At 49.9% G+C, this 19,889-nt stretch overlaps 1 protein-coding gene across 2 annotated transcripts in view; it reads right to left on the bottom strand.

Moving 5' to 3' along the window:
• The window catches only part of Pcnx2 (pecanex 2), a 156,186-nt gene that overhangs the window by 4,057 nt on the left and 132,240 nt on the right, over window positions 1–19,889 (bottom strand). Inside the window, exons 26-32 of one of the 2 annotated variants that reach the window (XM_059263801.1) lie at window positions 18,237–18,490; window positions 16,353–16,586; window positions 12,765–12,886; window positions 6,821–6,965; window positions 5,254–5,484; window positions 4,411–4,685; window positions 2,957–3,144 (exon numbers count right to left, since the gene is read on the bottom strand). In XM_059263801.1, coding sequence (XP_059119784.1) covers window positions 2,957–3,144; window positions 4,411–4,685; window positions 5,254–5,484; window positions 6,821–6,965; window positions 12,765–12,886; window positions 16,353–16,586; window positions 18,237–18,490 — 1,449 coding nt within the window. The remainder of the gene's footprint in view (window positions 1–2,956; window positions 3,145–4,410; window positions 4,686–5,253; window positions 5,485–6,820; window positions 6,966–12,764; window positions 12,887–16,352; window positions 16,587–18,236; window positions 18,491–19,889) is intronic. The other variant, XM_059263802.1, reaches the window with a different exon arrangement.

Raw genomic sequence — 19,889 nt, 5'->3', positions numbered from 1 at the left:
TGGTACGTGAGAGGTGAGCCCTGTCAGTAGGAATGGTACAAGGTCCTGTTAGTATTGCATACTCACTACTGCTGAGTGACTCCTACCTTGCCCTTCCCAAAGGTAGGTCCCCCACCTTTGAGTGGCCTCATGCCGAGCTCTCACATGACAACTGGCACTTGTGGTTTGAATGAGAACTGCCTCCTCCAAGCTCACGTGTGGCATCCGGTTGGTGGTGCTCTTTTAGGAGACTGTGACACCTTTGGGTGGTGGCACCTCCCTGGAAGAAGTGTGGTGTTTATAGCCCATCCATGCTTCCCTCTGAGCAGTCTGCTACTGTGATGACCAAATGCAGAATCCCATCTACAGACTGAGCTTGCGTCAACCACCATGGATTCCCCACCATGATGGACTCTATACCCTGAGTTAGTCACCCAGGCTGCTCTCTGAAGATCATGAACTTGTGACATGGAGGGTGACCAAAGTTTCTGGAGGGTGACAGAAAGCCAAAGAGAACCAAAGCCAGCATAGCCTCTTCTTTCTTTGAGTTGGGGAGGGGCATGTCTCCTCTCTTCCTTCCTTCTCCCAGTCTACTGGGCATGGGCTCAGGCTCTGCTTGGGTGTCTTGCTCAACTGCAGTGCCTACTTCCCTTGGCACATCATTTTGTCAGGAGAGGGAGGGGTCTTGGCTATCTACCATGTTCCTGTCCCCATTCCTGCCCACAGTGGGAAGGAGCTGCCTCAGAAGGAAAAAACGTCAGTTCTACCCACCAAAAGGAAGTGGGCCCCTTGCCAGCCAGGGGACAGGGCAAGGCTGTGGCTGGTGGGGATGTAGCCAGAGGTACAGATGGAATGCTGGGAGTGTACAGGTGTCCTGGGGTTCAACGCTGTCAGGGCTAGGACAGGGTAGCAGCTGAAGGAAGGCCACAGTGGTTAGGATCGGAGGTTCAGGGCTATCTTTCCTCATCTGAGTCCCAGGTTGGCTGCTCACTGACTGGGTACCTTGACTTGCCCTTCTGTGCCCCTGTGTCTCCCTCGGGGAAGGAAAGACAGGTCATCCCTAAGTGCTTAGAGCCATGGAGGTGTAAAGGAACCTGTATAAGTACAGCCCTCACGTGGTATCCAAAGAACAGCCCTGTGCACACAGCCTCTGCAGCAAGGTGCGGTGGTCACATGGGATGCAGAATGAATAAGGAGAGTGCTACAAGCTAGGTCAGGGCTGGGAGACCCTCATCCAGGACTGATTAGGTTCAAGGGCTGGGAGCCCAGGCTCTGGGGTACTTTCCCAGCATGCCTCGTTCACTTAGAAGTTCAGACCCAGGCTGGACTTTATAGGAGAGTTTTAAGAAGCAATAATGAAAAATCAAGGCCTGGTTTAGCTTTTTAAACATCTTGTACCAACATGGGCCCTCAGCATCCTGCACCTCCCCCCTGTGGATCTGGTGGTAGTGGCAGGGACCCCAATGCCATGGCCTGGGTCTTGAACAAAGCATGGCATCTGGATTCTCTGGCCTCACCAGCTAAGGTTACTGCTCTGCTCTGAAAAGGCAGAAGATGTTCACCAGGAAGGGACCTGTCACGGCCTCTGACACACTCTGACCCTCTCTAGCCTTGCTCTGGCCATATATGTCAGCAGCAAGGACAGGAAAGTGCAGGTGTTCACATGCTTTCCCATCTGGAAGATCACCTGTGTGTCCCTGGAATGTTTGTCCCATCATATCACAGGCTATGGCAGCAACGAGACCACAGGCCTCAGGTGCTGTGCTGGGCTCAGGGAGACAGCAGCTGGTAGGAGGGAGGGGCTATGTTCCCTTCCCAGCAGCTGACTTGCATTTTCCCTCTCTACCCAGTGCCTGCTCACCTGTTACTCTGTGCCATCAATCACTCACCTGCCTATCTTCTTGTTATCTACTGTCTATCTCCTCTCTCTATAGTCCCCATCTCTCACCTTTCCTCATCTGTCTGTTATGTACCTGTTATCTATCTGTCTATCTATCTATCTATCTATCTATCTATCTATCTATCTATCTATCTATTATCACATCTATCTACCTACTATCTATCTATCATCTACCTATTATCTATGATATCCATATATCTATGATCTTTCAATCATCTGTCTATCGTCTATTATCTATCAATCATTTATCTGTTTATTGGTTCAGGCACAACCCCACCCTCAGCCAACCAGTCACATTTATATAATCTTACATTTTGTCCCCCCATCCATGCCTTGCTCTGGGTACTCTCAGGAGGTAGGCACTGCCCTCCTGGCCCCTCCAGTGCTGAGCTACAGGTGAAGCATGCACAGGGGTGCTTATTACATGCTTTTAGAAGTTGAAGAAAGAAAAGCTGAGGGCCAAGGCTGGAAGCACTGACAGGCTGCCCAGGGCAGAGCCATGGAGCATCAGGAACCAGGTTAGAGCCTCTGTCTCCCCAGGCTGTGTCCTCTGTGAGCCCCTGGCCCCTCCTTTCTCAGCCAGCATTAGAGTTGTGTCTATTTGGTAGAGTGTATTCCATGGCTGTGAGACATAGGGTTTTAAGCTTTAGACTCAGCTCATCCCTTCCTCTGCCCACTCTGCTTGTATCCTTCTACCCCCACTCTTTCTGCCTTGGAATGCTGGTGGTCACAGAGCATGTGAGAGAAGCAGAGGACTACAGACAGAGAAGGACACCGCATAGGTCTATGGCTGCAACATGACATACCCAGGATGCATATGGTGGAACAGCACTGAGAAGGACAGAGGGAATGGAGTGTCTGATGGTCGGGGAGACATACAGACAAATGGTTCCCAAGGTATTGGACATATGGATGGATGAATGCACAAAGCTGGACCCAGCCAGCCAGCGGGCATCACGAGCAGACCTCTTCCAGCAGCCACAGCCACTAACCCTAAGCTCCTTGATTGCAGCAAAGAGGCCCTGGAGATTAGAAAATACATTCCATGATTTTGCACCTGCGGCCCTGGGCACTCACCTGCCCGATGACCCCCTCCGCGGGGTGAGGCCCATTGCTGGGTGCCTCCTTTCCTGGGCTGTTCCGTGCTGCTGTCGCGGCTCTCTCCATTAGGGGCATTACTGTCACCTGCTGATGGCACTGCTCCGCCATCTATGTCTTCAATGTTGCCACCAGTCCTCTGGCCCACACTGCAGTCCTTTCTCATCCTGTGGGAGGGCGGAAGCTTTAGGGTCTCACGGACACATCTCTCACATGCCACAGAGTGACATCAGTTGAGGACAGTGATCTCATAAGACTGTGTCACCAGGTGACGTGTAGCTGCCTTGCTTGGTGCAGCTCTGATGTTCTTATCCATGCATTCTGCAGGCTGGATTCCCATTGTGTCACCTAACTTAAACTGATCCCCAACTCTAGCAATGAGCGAACTGGGTGGAAGGGCACTCTCCTCAGTGGGCAGCGCCCCTGGAGAACAAGTGAGAAAGGGGCTCAGTGTCGAATAAACAAGGCATGGCAGAATGAAGAAGCACCCGTCTGAACCCTCCATGAGAACCCACCAGGAATGCTGTCACACTCCAGTGAAGCTTAGGATGCCCCCGGCAACCAGAGGCTCATTACTGCGAGAGGAAGAAGACAGCACTGAGTGACAGGCCTGAAGCTTCACTGGTTCTCTCCAGCAGCCAAATAGTTAAAACCCCCAGGAGAGCTGGGGAGATGGCTCAGTCTGTCAAGCGAGCAGTGCCAGCCTGAGGCCCTGAGTAGAGCCTGCGGATCCCCTGTGAAAACATTGGGTATTGTGGTGTGCACTTGTAATCTCAGCGCTGGGGAGGTGGAGACTGGCAGATCCCTGGAGCTCACTGACCAGCCAGGCTAGCCTCATTGGTGGGTTCGGGGCCAGTGAGAGACCTTGTCTTAAAAAATGAATGCTGGCAAGATGGGAAAGGGACTACACAAAGTTGGCCTCTTAGTTCCACATGTGTGGGTATGTCTCAACACATATCACACACACACACACACACACACACACACACACACACACACACGGTGAATGATGCCTGAAGAATGATACCCAGGGTTGCTCTTTGGCTTCCATACTTACCTGCACACGGACTCACACACACACACACACACACACACACACACACACACACACACACACGAACATATACACAAACAAAATAAATTCTTAAAAAAAGTACCCACTATCCCTCAGACCAGTTAGAGGGTAGACACAGCCTGGGCCCAAGAGTGGGGAAAGTGACTCTGTGTATATGACATTCCCCCAATGATTCACTCTGAGGCCACTTGTTAGTCACATGACCTGCTGAAGGTCAGTTGGGTCAATTGGGCACAGCAGGTTGACTAATGTAAGACAACAGTAATCATCATCATCATCATGCCGCCCAGAGCTCCAGAGAGCTCAGCTCCACACACTCCTCCCTGGTGCCCAGGCAGAAGCCTCTGGGAAGTCCTACCTTAGCCACCTGGTCTGGAACCATGTCCTCATGCGGTTCAGTGTGACAGGCCCACCCCAGACACTCTGCAGCTGCTTGTGGGTGCCCAGGTAGGATGTGGTCAGTGGGGAGACATACATAGGGTATCCCAGTGGCTGGTCGCAGGAGGAGTTGATGAGATTGCGCAGGACCTGCTTGTTGTTCTGGATGCTTCCACGCTCTGGGTTGCGGTTGCGCAGGAAGATGAGTTCCTGCTGCTGCCCTGCCCAGAGTCCCCGCACGCACTCCTTATTCACCTGTAAGCAGGGGTGGGGGTTGGGAGAAGCACAGGGACCCTGGCTGTCAGTTTGGGTTTAGCCCATGGAGAGTGGGTATGGTTCTGGGACAGGGAGTCTGGGGATGTAACAACTCCGTCTAAGGCCCTTGTCTCAGTCCTGAAAATGATGTCATACTCACAGGGGAGAGGACGGGGGAGGAACTTAGGGAAAATGAAAGGAAGTAAGATTTTCTCTTAGCCCTGTGCAAAGGTGGGTCATGGGGAAGAGGGTTCTTCCACTCAGGAGCAGGCAATCAGAAAAAAGTCTGCAACTTTGAAGTAGGCATGTCCAACTTGCAGCCCATGGGCCACAGGTCCTAGATCATCAATTACTTAAAACATTAAGATACTTAAAACAAAAGAAAACCCTCTTGTGAATTTGGTGGAGCCTTCCCACACACTGATTCTCCAAGGAGGGAGATGACTCCACACGTGGACCGTGGCTTTCAGGCTGCATCTCTGGCCGGCCTCTGACTTGGGGACCAGCTGTGCCGACTGCCTTCTCTTTCTTCCTGTTCCCCAGTTGGAGACCAAGGCATGTGGCCTACCTTGATGACCTTGAAGCTCAGGAAACCCCTGTGGAGCATGATGACCTTGTACTCATCAGCACCCTCGTCCACCACGTGCCTCAGGGTTAACAACTCCTCCTTGTTGGCCAGGACCGCGCCCCTCCAGGCTGGGTCTCCCTCATGGCAGATCACGACCTTCTTCTCAAAGGACTGGATGGCCTCATAGAGAACTGCTGGGTCTTCATACTCATCCGGGCAGGTGAACTGGTCCTGGTGGGGAGAGCCCAGGTGGGCTCAGTGAGGCCAGAGCTGCTGGTCTGGGCAAGGGCAGAGGGGGACTTGCAGTGGCCTCTAGGGCCACATGCTCTCCTTGTTTTCCTCCCCCAGCCCCCCAGCCCCTACCCCGTCACTGAATCCTAAGCTGGACACAGAGGGCAGCTCAACTCATTGTCCCTAACCAGATGGAGCGTGCCTAGGAAAGGGCTGCATTTCTCGGACCTCTGTGACATTTAAGTCAACCCCCCTCTTCCTAGTGAACGTCCTCTTTTATGCTCCTGGGAGAAGAAGGCCATTAGCCAATATCAAGTTTATTCAGACCATCCCAAAGTATTGAATAATTTCTGAGGCTCTCCAGAAAAGAGGTACCAGATTTTGTTGGTTTTATTTGTTGTTGTTTGTTTGTTTGGGGGTTCTGTTGTTTTGTTTTGGTTTTTGGTTTTTCGAGAGAGGGTTTCTCGGTGTAATAGTTCTGGTTGTTCTAGAACTTGCTTCGTAGGCCAGGCTGGCCTCGAACTCACAGAGATCTGCCTGATTCTTCCTCCCCAGTACTGGGATTAAAGGCATGTGCCCCCACTGCCCAGCTCAGAGACTAGATTTTTATTAATTCACTTTTTGTAGTTTTTTTTTTGAGACAAGGTCTCATTCTATAGCTGAAGTTGACCTAGACTCATTCACCATTTTTATTATTATTTGAGCATGTAATGTACATCAGAAAGAGATGAAGACCGTGTTATTGACTTTCTCCTTCTGTGTGTGCAGTGTGTGTATGACTGCATATGTAGAGACCAGAGGACAGCCTTGGTGTCCTCCTTGGTGGCTATCCACATCATTGTTTTGAGATAGGGTCTTTCACTGATCCTAGCGGTCACCAGATTGGCTAGACTGGCTGGCTGGTGATCCCCAAGAGCCTCTTGTCTTCTGTCCCCAGCCCTGGGATCGCAAGCAAACTAACACGCCCAGATTTTCTATTTGGGGTCTACAGTTCAAACTCATATCCTCAGCTTGCACAGCAAGCACATTATTGACAGAGGCCTCGCCCCAGCTCACATTGTTTACCTTTTTCCTTGCTGGAACCCAATACTGGACACAAACAACTTAAAGGGGGAAGTTCTCTATTTCAGCCATGGTGAAGAGGATTTACGCCATACTCCTTGGCTGAGCTGACTCTAAGCCAGTGAGGAGGCAGACCATGGAGTGGGGTCCTCGGGAGGAGGGTGGAGAAGATGGTTGCTCACTGTCCAGTGGGCAAGAAGTAGGTGTAATGGGGCAGACTCTTTATTTTCCCCACAATTTCAGATTAATTCTTCTTTCAGAAGTGGCTTTTTACCTGGTGCAGTTTCAGGGACATCCGGATGGCTGGAACAACAACTTTGTGCAGCAGGTCCATGTCGGCAAATACCCACTCATCTCGAGCTGTGACCCGGAAGTCACCTTTGAAGAGGGCATGCAGCCCATACAGAAATGAATCCAGGCTGCAAAACACAGTCACATCAATGTGGGATCACTCTGTGCAGTGCTTATGATCACTTCATCCCCGCCAGCATCTGCATCTCCTGCTTTAAAAATGATCTTCCTGGGGCTAGGAAGATAGCTCATTTGGTACACACATGCATGAGGGCCCAAGTTCCCAGTATCCCGTAAAAAAGTCATGTGTGGTAGTGTGTGCTGGTTATCCCAGTGCTGAGGAGGCAGAGGTAGGACTGGTCCCTGGTTCTCACAGGCCACCCAGTGTAGCTTAACTAGTAAACTCCAGACCAATGAAAGATGCTGTCTCAAGTAAGATGGATGGCATCTGAGTTACAAGACATGTATGACCACTTGCACATGCACACACACAAACACACTCATTATCTTCCTGTATTTTAGACTGACCCAGCATGGAAAGGAAGATGACTCTGCACTTTTCCCAGAACCCCCTGTGCCCAGTCCCACAGGTAGGTGTGAAGTATGCTGGTGCCTTGGTGTACGGTCATCTCCCATCATCATAGGAACCACTAACATGATCTCTGAATGTGAAACTGAGATCCAGCTTGGAATAGGCCAAACACACACACCAGAAAGACAGGGCAGCAGGCTCTCCCTCCCCAGCATACACCAGAAAGCAAGCTTGCTCTCCCCAGCTACCCTGGCTCTGCCACACATACCCTCCCCACACCAGAGTCTTATTCCTCCTCTTGAGATTTCAGGGCTGTGTTAACCATAGTAGAAATTGGATTCTGCCATGATGTATAGGGAGGAAAAATAACCAAATGTCACCCAAGCATGGATTCTTAGATTATCAGAGCACAACTGTTCCCTCTGTCACCCTTTCTTCATGAATAGGGAAGAAGCAGGGTGACGAAGGTCAATGTCAGTGGCTAATGGCTCTGCCAGGGTTGTTCAGGTTTTCACAGTGTCTTAGTCAGGGTTTCTATTGCTGTGAAGAGACACCATGACCACAGCAACTCTTACAAAGGAAAATATTTAATTGGGGCTGGCTTACAACTTCAGGGATTTAGTCTGTCATCATCATGGCGGGACATGACAGCGTGTAGGCAGATATGGGGCTGGAGAAGGAGCTGAGAGTCGTACATCTTGCAAACAACAGGAAGTGATCTGTCTCACTGGGCGTGGCTTGAGCATATATGAGCCCTCAAAGCCCACCTCCACAGAGACACACTTCCTCCAACAAGACGACACCTACTCTAACAAGGCCACACCTCCTAAGAGTGCCACTCCCTTTGGGGGCCATTTTTTTTTCAAAGCACTATGCATGTCCAGGTTTTCCTGCTTCGTTTCACTTCCCTGTCTTTCTCACCTGTCATTAAGTGCCACCTGAGTGAAGAACAGGGTGTCATACAAGGGAAGTTGCTTAGGGCCTGGGACCTTTCCTGAGTGAACATGGTGAGTGGGCTCAGGAAAACAACGTATACTGTATTCTGGGGATCGGAAGGAAAGATGGTTCTCCTCTCCTCCATTCTTATTTCTATACGGCACCCTCTTATAGCTACCTCCAATGCTCCTGAGATGCAGGGGTGAGGCAAACATGGCAGCCAGCACCCTGGACAGGACTGGCCTGGGACAAGAGGTGCAGGACATGCATGGGAAGAGATTTTCAAAGATTTAATGAGAAGAGCGCCGACTCAACACAGTGCATGGGACCTGTGCATCAGAGAAGCATGCCCACCACTTGATGTTGCAGCACCCTGCTACGGCACGTACCTCTGTTCATTTCCACCCAGAACTCCCTTGAGGAAGACTCAGAGGCTTTGTACTAGAACAGCCTGGGGGAAACGGGAGCCTCCGGGGCCTCCTCAGATGGGGCTGCCGGTGTGGCCTGGAGGAACCTAGAACCTTCTGGAAAGAGATTGAGGAAATAACCTTTCCCAAAGGGCTGTTTGCTCACAGAGCAAAAGCTCCCAAGGGGCTGAGAACCGCAGCCAGCTCCTGGGAGGCAAGGAGGCCGTTGGGGCAGAGCAGACCTTCAGGAAGGCTGGATCCATGAGCAGAGGCTTCCCTACATGAGCGATGCCTGCCATCTGCTCTCCAGGGGAACATCTGAGGATGCCCCTGGTGTCGGAAAGGCACTAACCGTAGAAGTGGAGATGAGGTGTTAAGTCATGGTGGGGTGAGTGCAGGGAGGTATGGGGACACCACACTGCACACTCAGTGTAAGAGGAAAAACTCCCTTTAGATGTGGGAACAGGGATAGTGCAAAGGAAGACTTGAGGATTCACCCAGATCCCCCAGGCAACACCCACAGATACAAGAGCCTCAGCCTGCTGCTTGCTCAGCTGCAGGCCATTGCTTCCTCCAGAGCCTTACTAAGGTACCCAGGCCCCCATCTGAGGCCTCAACAGTCTATACTTCAGCTGTTGATTTTCTTTCAGAGAAAATGACACATGGCAGCGCTTACAGGTGCTTTATTAAAGTGACTCTCCACGTGAGCCAGAGCCTAGGTGAGAATCCCTCCAGCCTACGGAATCACCCCTTGGCCTCACACATGGAAGAGTTCTAATGGGAGGTGTTTCATAACTGGCCTTTCCTCCAGGGAGGGAATAAAGAGGAAGAAGATATCCAGCAAGCAGCCTGGAGTAAAGCAGGGTAGGGGGTGGGGTGGGGCAAGGAGAGTGGAAGCCTCCAGAATGCCTGCCATGCCTTTGGATTTGGAGCTTCACTGGCCTTTGTCCTCTTAAGCCTCAATTGAGAAGCCAGTGTGATCACAGCAGTTAGGATCCCTGAGCGGAGAGGCAGAGATAGGTGGATCCCTGGGGCTCCCTGGGCAGCCAGCCAGCCTGGCCCACAGGGAGAGAGAGGCCCAAGCCACAGAAAGTAGTTGTTTCTAAAACAAAGGTGGATGGTGCCTAAAGAGTGACTTCTGAAATTGTTCCCTGGCTTCCACACACGTGTACACTTAACAGGCACATGAACACACACACACACACACACACACACACACACACACACACACACACTGACTAGACTGAGAAGTGGCAGACTCCCACCCAGCTGGATCTGGGCTGCCACTGCTGTGGCACACAGCACAATCAAAGTTGTCTGTCTCGGAGGCTAAGCCCCATCTGAAGCCCACCAAGGAGGTAGGCAAGCCAGGCTATCTCACCATGGTGCCAGGATGCCGGGGGCAGCAGCAGAGAGAGAGAGATTAGCTGTGTCCAGGCAGGGACAGCAGGAAAGACACATCTGGCTCTGACCCCACCCCTTCCTGTCACCAGCTCCTTTTCCTGTCTGACCAGCTCTACCATGCCCTTCACATCATGATGAATTTGAAACCATGAGCCAAAACAAACCATTCCTTCTTTGAACTTGCTCTCACAGGCGTTCTGATCACAGTGACGAGAGCAGAAACTCACACAATCCCTGACCAACCTGGCTTGGCTGTCACCTGTGATGGCTCCCAATCACCAGGATTGGGCCCACAGGGGACATCTGTCCATGTCTGGGGACAATTTTGATGTCACAACTGATACAGGGACACTGGGTAGAGTCTGGGGTGCAAAATCAACTCAGAAGAGGCACCCAAGGAACTGCTAGAGCTCCAATGTTGAAAACCCCCAGATGCATTGGGAAAAGAGACCAGCACCCGAGTGGGGGTCATCTAGTACCAGGCAAGAGATCACTGCCTTGGGTTTGTATTGTAGACTTTGGGGAAAACAACTTTGCCACAGGAATCGTTTCTGCAGGACTCTTCAGGGTATACCCTGCACAGACTGACTTGTTCTGCATTCCAAACACTCTGCCACCCTCCACACTGCTACACCCGGGCTTTGCAAGAGCAGCGCAGCTAGTGAGGGGCACCCAATGAGTGATGCACCACTGCATCAGCCTGGGGATACAGGTGCTCAAGATGTCAGCCTCTGCCACCAAACTCGGGCTGGACAAGAGACCCGCCGTAGGATCCTAGCCAGCTCTCTTCCTATGTCCCTTACTCCCCTCTGGGACATCCGCAGACAAGGCATTGGCTTTTCCATCACAGTCACTTTTATGGCACGCCAGTTCCCCAAACACAAAGGGCCAGAATACCAGTGCCACCCCACAGGCATTTTGATCACAGTGACAAAACAAAACAACCCAAACCAACCAACCAAAGAAACAAACCTCCTAACACAGTTCCTGAGCAGCCTGACTCTGTTCTCATCTGTGGCTTTCCACGTGGCTCTCAACTATTGCCATCAGGGATGTGTTGGAGCCCATTGGGTTCTAAAATCCAAATATTCCCATGGGGAAGCCTGGCTTACCACTCCTGAGTGGTACAGAACACTCAGAACGCCTTGTTGTTCCTCCAGGGCAGGTGCCTCCCCGGGAGGGAAGAGATGTGATCCAGAAACTCTACTCCCCACATCCCTCTGTCTCTGCCTCCCAGCACTGGGATCTCAGGTGTGCATGAGACCATACCCAGGTTTTGAAGTGGGTAAGGGGATCTGAACTCAGGTCCCCATGCTTGAACAGCAAGCTCTTTACCCCAAACCATCTCCCCACACCTCATTTTTCATTGTGAGTTAGAGAGCTACAGACAGGTTGTGGACAGTTCCCAGCGAATGCCTATGTCAGCATTCATGTTGTGCTATGGGCCCAGTGGCTGAAGTTGAGAGATGCAGGTGTGTCCTAGTGACCTGGACACTGAGGGTGCGTGCTGGTAGCCATGGCATGGGAAAGGATCCACGTGGGCAGGAGAAGACATGGTGCCACTCCAAATGGCACAACATTCCTGAGCTCAGACTGTACTTGAGCCACCACACAGTTAAAGCCCAGGCAGCCTCTGTCACCACAGTCTGGCACAGGACATGGCGACACAGAAGCTAAGCAGGTGGGAGGAAGTGGTAGACACAGGACGAGCTGAGTAGCTCTGGGGCTCTTTCCTTTTCTCCTTCCTGCCTCCTTATTTCCCTCCAGTGCTGGGAATAGAACCTAGGTTCCCATACATGCTAGGCAAGTACTTGACCATGAGCTCTACCCGCAGCCCCATTTCCCCCCTGCCTTTTAAACTCAAATGTTCCCTCATGTACCAAGATTCTGATTTCAGCTGATGTCAGGAGCTCGCATCCCCCCTCCCTACCTCCCCCCGTCAGTTTCTCTAGTGCTGAGTACCAAAGATGAAACCACATGATAGCCACTGATGTCCACTGACTGAGGGGTTGGATGTCACTAGTTAGAGCATCTTAGCTGGAAAAGAGGGGATGTGACAGACCCTGCTCGGGGGACAGAGGGTGAAAGGGGCCCAGGGAAAAATGACGGGGATGAACCTTTCCCAAATATCAACTTTGCTAGGCACCTGGAAAAGATCCATAAGGAGGCTTGCAACCATTTTATTTGAAGACAGGGTCTCATGTATCTCAGGCTGGCTTGAACTCACTATATAGCTGAGGATGACTTTGAACTTCTGACCCTCTGCCTCTACCTCTAGGGTGCAGAAATTACAGGTGTATGTCACCATGCATGCCTTATACAGTACTGGCTGTTGAACCCAGGGCTTCAGGAACACCAGGTAAGCCTTGTACCTATATTCTTTGCCCAACCCGCACAACCTGAAAGGTCCAAGATCTGGGACCTCTGGGTTCCAACTGCCCATATTAATATTTCCAAAATGCAACAGTCTCAAGTTTACAATGACAAGAAACATTTTGCAGACCCAACCTGATTCCCGAGGAAAGATGTGTCTGAAAGGCTTTCCAGCAGGCCAGTTTTGAAGTAAAGAAAATGACTGACAGGATCCATCAAACACAAACCCCAGGCACGTGCACAAGCCTAAAACATCCCAGCTGACTCCTAGGTACCTCATGGCCATATTGTGTGCTGCTGTTCCCAGAGCTCGCCTTCCCAGAATGCACAGGGCAAAGGAAAGTGTCACCAGAGGTGAGTCTTCGTCACTGTCCACAGGTTCCAGGGCCTTGGAGAGCTGGAAGAACAAGGATGTGAACCCAGCTGTCACCCAGGCTTTCACAAGTGTGGCTGAAGCAGGCTTGTCGGGGGAAGGGGGGGGACACTGTAACCAACCAGGCACCTCTGAAGTGACCCCAGAGAGAGGAGACTTTTGCTGCCCATGGCCGTCTCTCTTATGGTTGGACATGGAAAGATACACATGGGAAAAGCACAGTGTTACTTACTTTTCTAAACGCTGTCATGATATTTCTGACAGGAGGCAATTTGAGAAGGAAGTGTGTTATTCTGGCCCACAAAAGAGGCACAGTCCATCATGGTGGGGGAGGCATGGCAGCAAGATGGGGAGGTGACTGGTCATGTGTGCAGCCAGGAAGCAGAACATGAATAGGATGTAGGGCTAGGCCATAAAGCCTCAAAGCCTTTGTGGTGATTTGCATAAGAGTGGCCCCTATAGGCTCATATATTTGAATGCTCAGTCACCAGAGAGTGGCAATATTTGAGAAAGATTAGGAGGCGTGGCCTTGTTGGAGGAAGTGTGTAGTGATATATTGTGCATCCCAATAAAGCTTGCCTGGGGATCAGAGGACAAAGCCAACCACTGTATTAAACATAGAGGTCAGGCAATGGTAGCACACGCCTTTCATCCTAGCATTCGGGAGGCAGAGATCCATCCGGATCTCTGTGAGTTCATGGCCACACTGGGAACAGAGCCAGGTGTGGTGGCACATGCCTTCAATCACAGCACTAGGAAGGAAGGAAGATGGCAGGGCACAGAAAGGTATACAAGGCGTGAGGAAACAGGAAATCTCCTCTTGAGACTGAGGATTTCCTAGAGGTAAGAACTTGTGGCCGGCTTGTTCTGCTTCTCTGAACTTTCAGCTTTCACCCCAATATTTGGCTCTGGGCTTTTTATTAATAAGAAAATTTGTGTTACAGAAGTATGTCACTGGGGGTGAGTTTGAGGTTTTAAAAGCCCAAGCCAGGCCCAGTTTCTCTCTCTTTCTGCCTGTGGATCAGGATGTAGAACTCTCAGCTGTCTCTCTAGCACCATGTCTGCCTGTGTACCACCATACCCTCCACTATGATGATAATGGACTGACCCTCTGAAGCTGTAAGCCAGCCCCCAATTAGATGCTTTCTTTTGTAAGGGTTGTTTTGGTCATGGTGTCTCTTCACAACAATAGAACACTGACTAAGACAGCCTGCCTCCAGTGATCTACTCAGTCTAACGAGGCTCTGTTTTTTAAAGATTCTACAACCTTCCCAAGTAGAACTACCATTGAAGGACCAAGTGTTCAAATATACGAACCTATAGGGGAAACATCTCACATTCACACCACAATGGGTACTTCCCGAGAGCAAGGCAGCAAAGGTTAGGTTTGATGAGCAATTCCCTGGGATGAGTTCTTATGACAGATTTAGGTCACTAACGCAGTCAGACCATGCCCTCTCAAGAATGCCCACCATTACTGGCTCCTACCATAGAGGAAGACCTGCCAAAAGCCAGATCAAGTAAAGCTTTTCTCTTCTCCCCCAGATAAGGGCCCTTTCAACAGACTGTGAATGCAAAACCAATGACTAACAATTATATAAAACCAAACTTGAGCCTGATGGTTGAGATCTGTGAGCCCAGCTACCCTGGAGGCTGAGGCAGGAAGACTGCCAGTTCATGGTCTGCTTGAACTACAGAATATATTAGAGGCCATCCTCAGCAATTTAGCAAGGCCCTATCTCAAAATACAAAGTAGAAAACAGGATAGGCAGGCATATAGGTCAATCAATGGTAGATCATCTGACTAGTTTAGCAAGGCCCAGGTTCAATGCCTAGTACCATGAGGAGAAAAAAAATATGTACATTTATATACACACACACACATACATATATAACATATGGTGTATATATACTATATATAATGTATACCATATATTATATATAAAATATTATATATATATATATCATCTGTTTACTATAACATGGGATAAAGGAGACACATCAGGAGTTCCTTTTTCTTTTCAGCCCATATCCCTAGGCTGTGACTGGCTTCCTGACCCTGAGAAGTTAGTGTCATGGTTTGGTATCTTTTTTATGTACTCTGTCAGCTATTAGCGTTGTTGCTCTCAATCTCCTTCCTACACCAGCATTCATGGACTCAGCCTTCAGCACACAGAGTGGATGGACATCCAGTCCCCGGTTCACTCCGTCTCTTCTGTCTGTGAGCAGCCATTACTCTGGGCTTCATCTCCAGGAGACAAGCCTTCGGGTGTACACTCAGCACATGAGCACTGCCCTGGAGAATGATAGTTATAGACACATCTGGACCATCTGATCGCTGAGCAGATGGTGTGTCCACTAGTCAATGTGCTCAGTAAATCTTCCTGACACCAGCAAAGAAATATGTCATGGGGCAATCTCCAAAAAAAGAGGTCTATTTTGAGACAATGGCTTGCTATGGAGCCCAGGCTTGTCTGAAACTCACTATACAGCCTAGAATGACCTTAAACTAGAAGATCCTCTGCCTCAGCCTCCCCACTACTAAGATTATAGACATGAGCCACCATGTCTAACTCAAAACACAATTTAGTCATTGGAGTGCTTGCTTCTCAAGCATCGAGACCTGAGTTCAGATCCCAAGACTTCCTGGAAAAACTTGGGGGCATGCTTCTGTAATCCCACGTCTGGGAAAGTAGAGATGAGGATTTGCTGGCTAGTCAGTCTGTACAAACTAGTGAGCTCCAGGTTCAGAGACACCCTGTCTCAGGAGGAAGGTGGAGAGTGGTTGAGGAAGACACCTCACACTGACCTTTGACCTCCATGTGTGTGTGCACACTCACAGGCACCAAATCAAATAAAATTATTATAAAAATTATATAATTTTGTTTTGTTGGTGGTGCTGGGTATCAAATCCAGGGTCTTATCTTGTACAGGCAAGTCCTCTGTCACTGAGCCCTCCAAACACAAATGTATTCAATTTAATTAATTTATTAGTGTGTATATGAGTGTGTATGCGTACCCATAGGCACATTCTCCACATGATTCTCTTGAGATGGGGTGCTCACTGGTTTGGTGCTGGGCTGGTGGCCAATAAGTCCCCAGCAATTCTCCTGTCTCAGCGCCACCTCACTAGCAATAGGGTTACTGCCATGAGTCACCCCTCAACACACACACGCACGCACGCACGCACGCACGCACGCACGCACAAAATGCAATTTTAAACAAGGAAGTTTCCAGTATCTTGATGCTGCTCTAGAGACTTAAATATACTGACCCTGCACATCGTTTAAAGGGATGGATACTTTCAAAACTCTGTCATTGGAGACAAAACATATTGTCTCCCAATTGTGTACTAAGCATTTATTCAGAAATAAAATTTTTCTCACCTCTATTTTCTATTATCTACCTTGGAGTGCAGTAAGAGGAAGGAGGTTAAGGAGCCTTGCTTTCTAGCCTTGTACTCAGTGGCTCAGCCCAGGTCCTCTCCTACCTCCTGTCTCTTCCCTGCGCAGAACTGAATCCACTCCAGGAACACAGTGCAGTAACTCGCCCGTGTGATCCCCTGGAGACATGGGACGTAATCGTCGTCGATGTTGATGTTAAACATCGCAAGGTCACGCTCGATGTGATGCCACTTGGCGAAGGGCTGGAGGGACTTCAGCAGGGGTTCGTTCTTGACCCAGGAGAGGAGTTTGGGGGAAGTAACCATGTAGTATATTATACTCTGCAGAAAGCAAGCAAGACTATGAGATTTCATAGCCAGACTTTATTTATTTGTTTTATTTATTAGGTCTCAGTAAGAAGGGACTGGAAAGATGGCTCAGAGGCTAAGAGGAGACATCTTTGTCTCCATCAAAGACAGCTTTGGCTGGTAGGGGTCTGAGGCCTCTGACGGGGACCTTTTGACTCTCAGCACAGTATAGAGGGCATGAGGTTCTTTTGCTCATAGATAATCACTAGGGAAACCAAGAATGTTAAACATGCAGGGTTGTCTCTTCAAAAGAAGAGATATATAAGCAATCTGCCCAGCCGGCTGGGAATGGATGCAGCTATAGCCTGGTGACTTCTGTGTTATCTGTGGGGTCAGGGCACACCTGAGTCCTCCAGACTCATGTTTATCTCAGACTCTTCCTTCATAGACCCTTATCTTGAGCATCGTTTCTCAGTCAATAGAACCATCTTTATGGAAGAGGTCATACATACTTTGAAAAGAGTTTCAATATAATCATGTAGTAAGCTTTGCTGTACACATAGGATTGAGTTAATTATCATCAGAATTTTTTTTTCCAAAGTTGTGCTGTGTTTAAATATGCCTAAAATAAATTGCCTGGGGTCAGACTCTAGAAGTTTGAACTAACACCGACTACTGAGTTGTGTTGAACCAGACTTCCTTCTTACCGCACGTGGATTGACACTCCTGGCCCTGGTGGCTGCAGAGACCTCCCCCCGCAGGACAGCTTTAAATTGTGGAGCCCTCAGCAGGCTTGTTCCCAGGCATAACCTCCCCCAGCACAGGGTCCATCACGGGATTTCCTCTGCCCTCTTCTGTCCTTCTGGTCCCTGCTTCTTAGAGCACAACTCAGCCCACCTGGACCAGAACCACATTTTTCTCCACAGGGCTTGCAAGCTGCACCTTTCTTTTCTTGTCTTCTTCCTTTCCTCCTCTTTCCCCTTTCCCTTTTCCTCCCTTTCCCTTCTCTTTCCCCATCCCTTTCTCTCACTCTCCATTCCCTCCTTTTTTGATATTTTTTTTTAAAAAAATCATTGTCCTTCCTAATCTTTGGATTGAATGTTTGATACATGGTCTTTTGTAGCAAGGTCTGGAATTCTCTATGTAGTCAAGGATGACCTTGAACTTCTGATCCTCTTTCCTCTACCTCCTGAGTGCTGGGATTACAGATGTACATCACAACACAGGGTTTGGTGTAGTACTGGGGATTGAACCCAGGGCTTTGTGCATGCTAGGCAAGCACTCTGCCAGCTGAGCTACAGCTCCAGTCCACAATCCTGGTTCTAAGCTGGCCCATTTGCGCAGCAGCTAATGACACACTGTGTCACTCCAGCATGGGGCCTGCCGATGCACCCTGAATATTTAAATTGGCCATCATAACAAGCACCCCCTGCTGTGGTGGAGATGGACAGACAGCCAAGGTTGCAGCCAGCCTTCTGAGTCCAGGCTTGGGCTAACACAGAGCCCTGCTGTGTTTTTCAAGAAAGTAGAGGTCCCCAAGTCTGGCTGCATCTCTCACTGGGAAGCTGGGGGAAAAAATCTCAGGCATGCCACTTGGTGTAGAGCTTTTCAGGAGCCCTGCCTCTCACTCCCACTCCCCCGTCCCTAGGCTTTGCCCGTGTAGTATCGGGAAGCACATCACACCTTGACGTAGTAGCGGACGAGCACCCTGCGGAGGTCAAACACCTGCAGCATGGTGGCCGCATTGTTGTCGATGATGCGATAGCCCTCCAGGATGTACTGCGTGCGTGTGATCTCCCAGGTGAGCCAGCGCAGGTGGAAGGCGGCATTGCAGGACAGTAGGTGTGGCAGGTGGCCAGGTTTGCAGCAGCAGCAGCCTCTGTCATCCTCGTCACCTTCCATGATGGCCTCCACCTCCCTCTGCTGGCAGTAGGTTCCTGGCCAAGGACACAAGAGGCGTTAGACCCTGCAGAGGTCAGAAGAGGGCATCAGATGATCAGGAACTGGAGTTACAGAGAGCTGTGAACTGCCATGCGTGTTGCGAGTCAAACCCAGGTCCTCCGGAAGAGCGGCCGGTGCTCTTAGCCACAGAGCCATCTTTGTAGGCCCATGAGGTGTCTCTTGAAGGCGCTAGAATATGCTGGAATCTAGTGTGTGTTCTTAGTTTTAAAGCAGGCCTACCAAACAACCATGATTCTCATAACCATTAACTCTTTGGGTGTGTGCCTATGTGCAAGGTGTGTGTGTGTGTGTGTGTGTGTGTGTGTGTGTGTGTGTGTGTGTGTATGTACGTGTGCATGCATGTGCATGTGTATGCGGAAGGGAGGTAGGTAGATATGTAGGCAAGAGTTCATTCCTCAGGAGCCCTCTACCTTGGTTTTTTGAGACAGGGTCTCTCCGTGGACTAGAATTCACCAAGTACACTAGGCCAGCTCTGGCTCTCCAGAACTGGAGCTGCAAGTGTGTGCCACTGCACTGGGCTTGTTATCAGTTCACAATCATTCCTACTTCCTCTATTCTCTGTGTTTTTATTTGGGGAGAACCATGCTTTCATAGTGGCCACAGACTTGGTGATGAAGACTTGTAGAATTACCCGTCTTTGGTGAGACAACCTGATAAAGATTCCTGCCCTGGAGCTCCTTCCCAGACAAATAACAAAGTAGAGACCAGAAGAGGGGAAGGAAGCTTTCAATACAACATAGTAAGAATAATGTAAACCCTGGAACAAGGTAGGCCAACTGGATCAAGAACAAAGAATACTGAGGTAGGAATGAAAACTGCATTCTGCCCAGGTCAACCTGAGCCTCGTGTATGAGAACTGCGCCCATCTTCCCGGCCAACACAGGAAGAAGAAATCCATACTCTCCACTTGTGTGGACTTTAACTCTGCCCTTATTTAAAGGCTGTGCTATGTGGCCTCGAACTCAGGATGAGTGTGAGAGAGGAGAGAGCTGACTGCACCCACCACAGTGGGCTAACCTGGAGCTTTTTCTAGCTTTGGGCCAGAGAGAATCAATCCGCTAACTTCAGTTCCTGCCTTTGGCTTTCCCTTTAGCTCAGAGGCCATTGTAAGGCCTCTGCTGTGGGTTCATCTTAACCTTGTGATACAATCCCAGGCTGCACCTCTGTTTTCCCTCTGGTTTCCATCATATGTGTGGGGGTTTTAGAATCCAGACAGCATTGAAACAAAGGACAACTTCAACCCAAACCCCACACAAAGGGTCACTGGTGAAATGACACTGAACTAAATGATCCTCTTGTGCCTTCTAAACCCTTTCTTCATTAAAAAAGTAATGAGGGCCTGGGGATGTGGCTCAGTAGGCAGAGTGCTCACCT

This window comes from Peromyscus eremicus, chromosome 5 (assembly GCF_949786415.1).
Source record: "Peromyscus eremicus chromosome 5, PerEre_H2_v1, whole genome shotgun sequence".
Taxonomy (NCBI): domain Eukaryota; kingdom Metazoa; phylum Chordata; class Mammalia; order Rodentia; family Cricetidae; genus Peromyscus; species Peromyscus eremicus.
The sequence above is the reverse complement of the archived record's forward strand: the minus strand, read 5'-3'. Positions and strand labels throughout refer to the sequence as shown.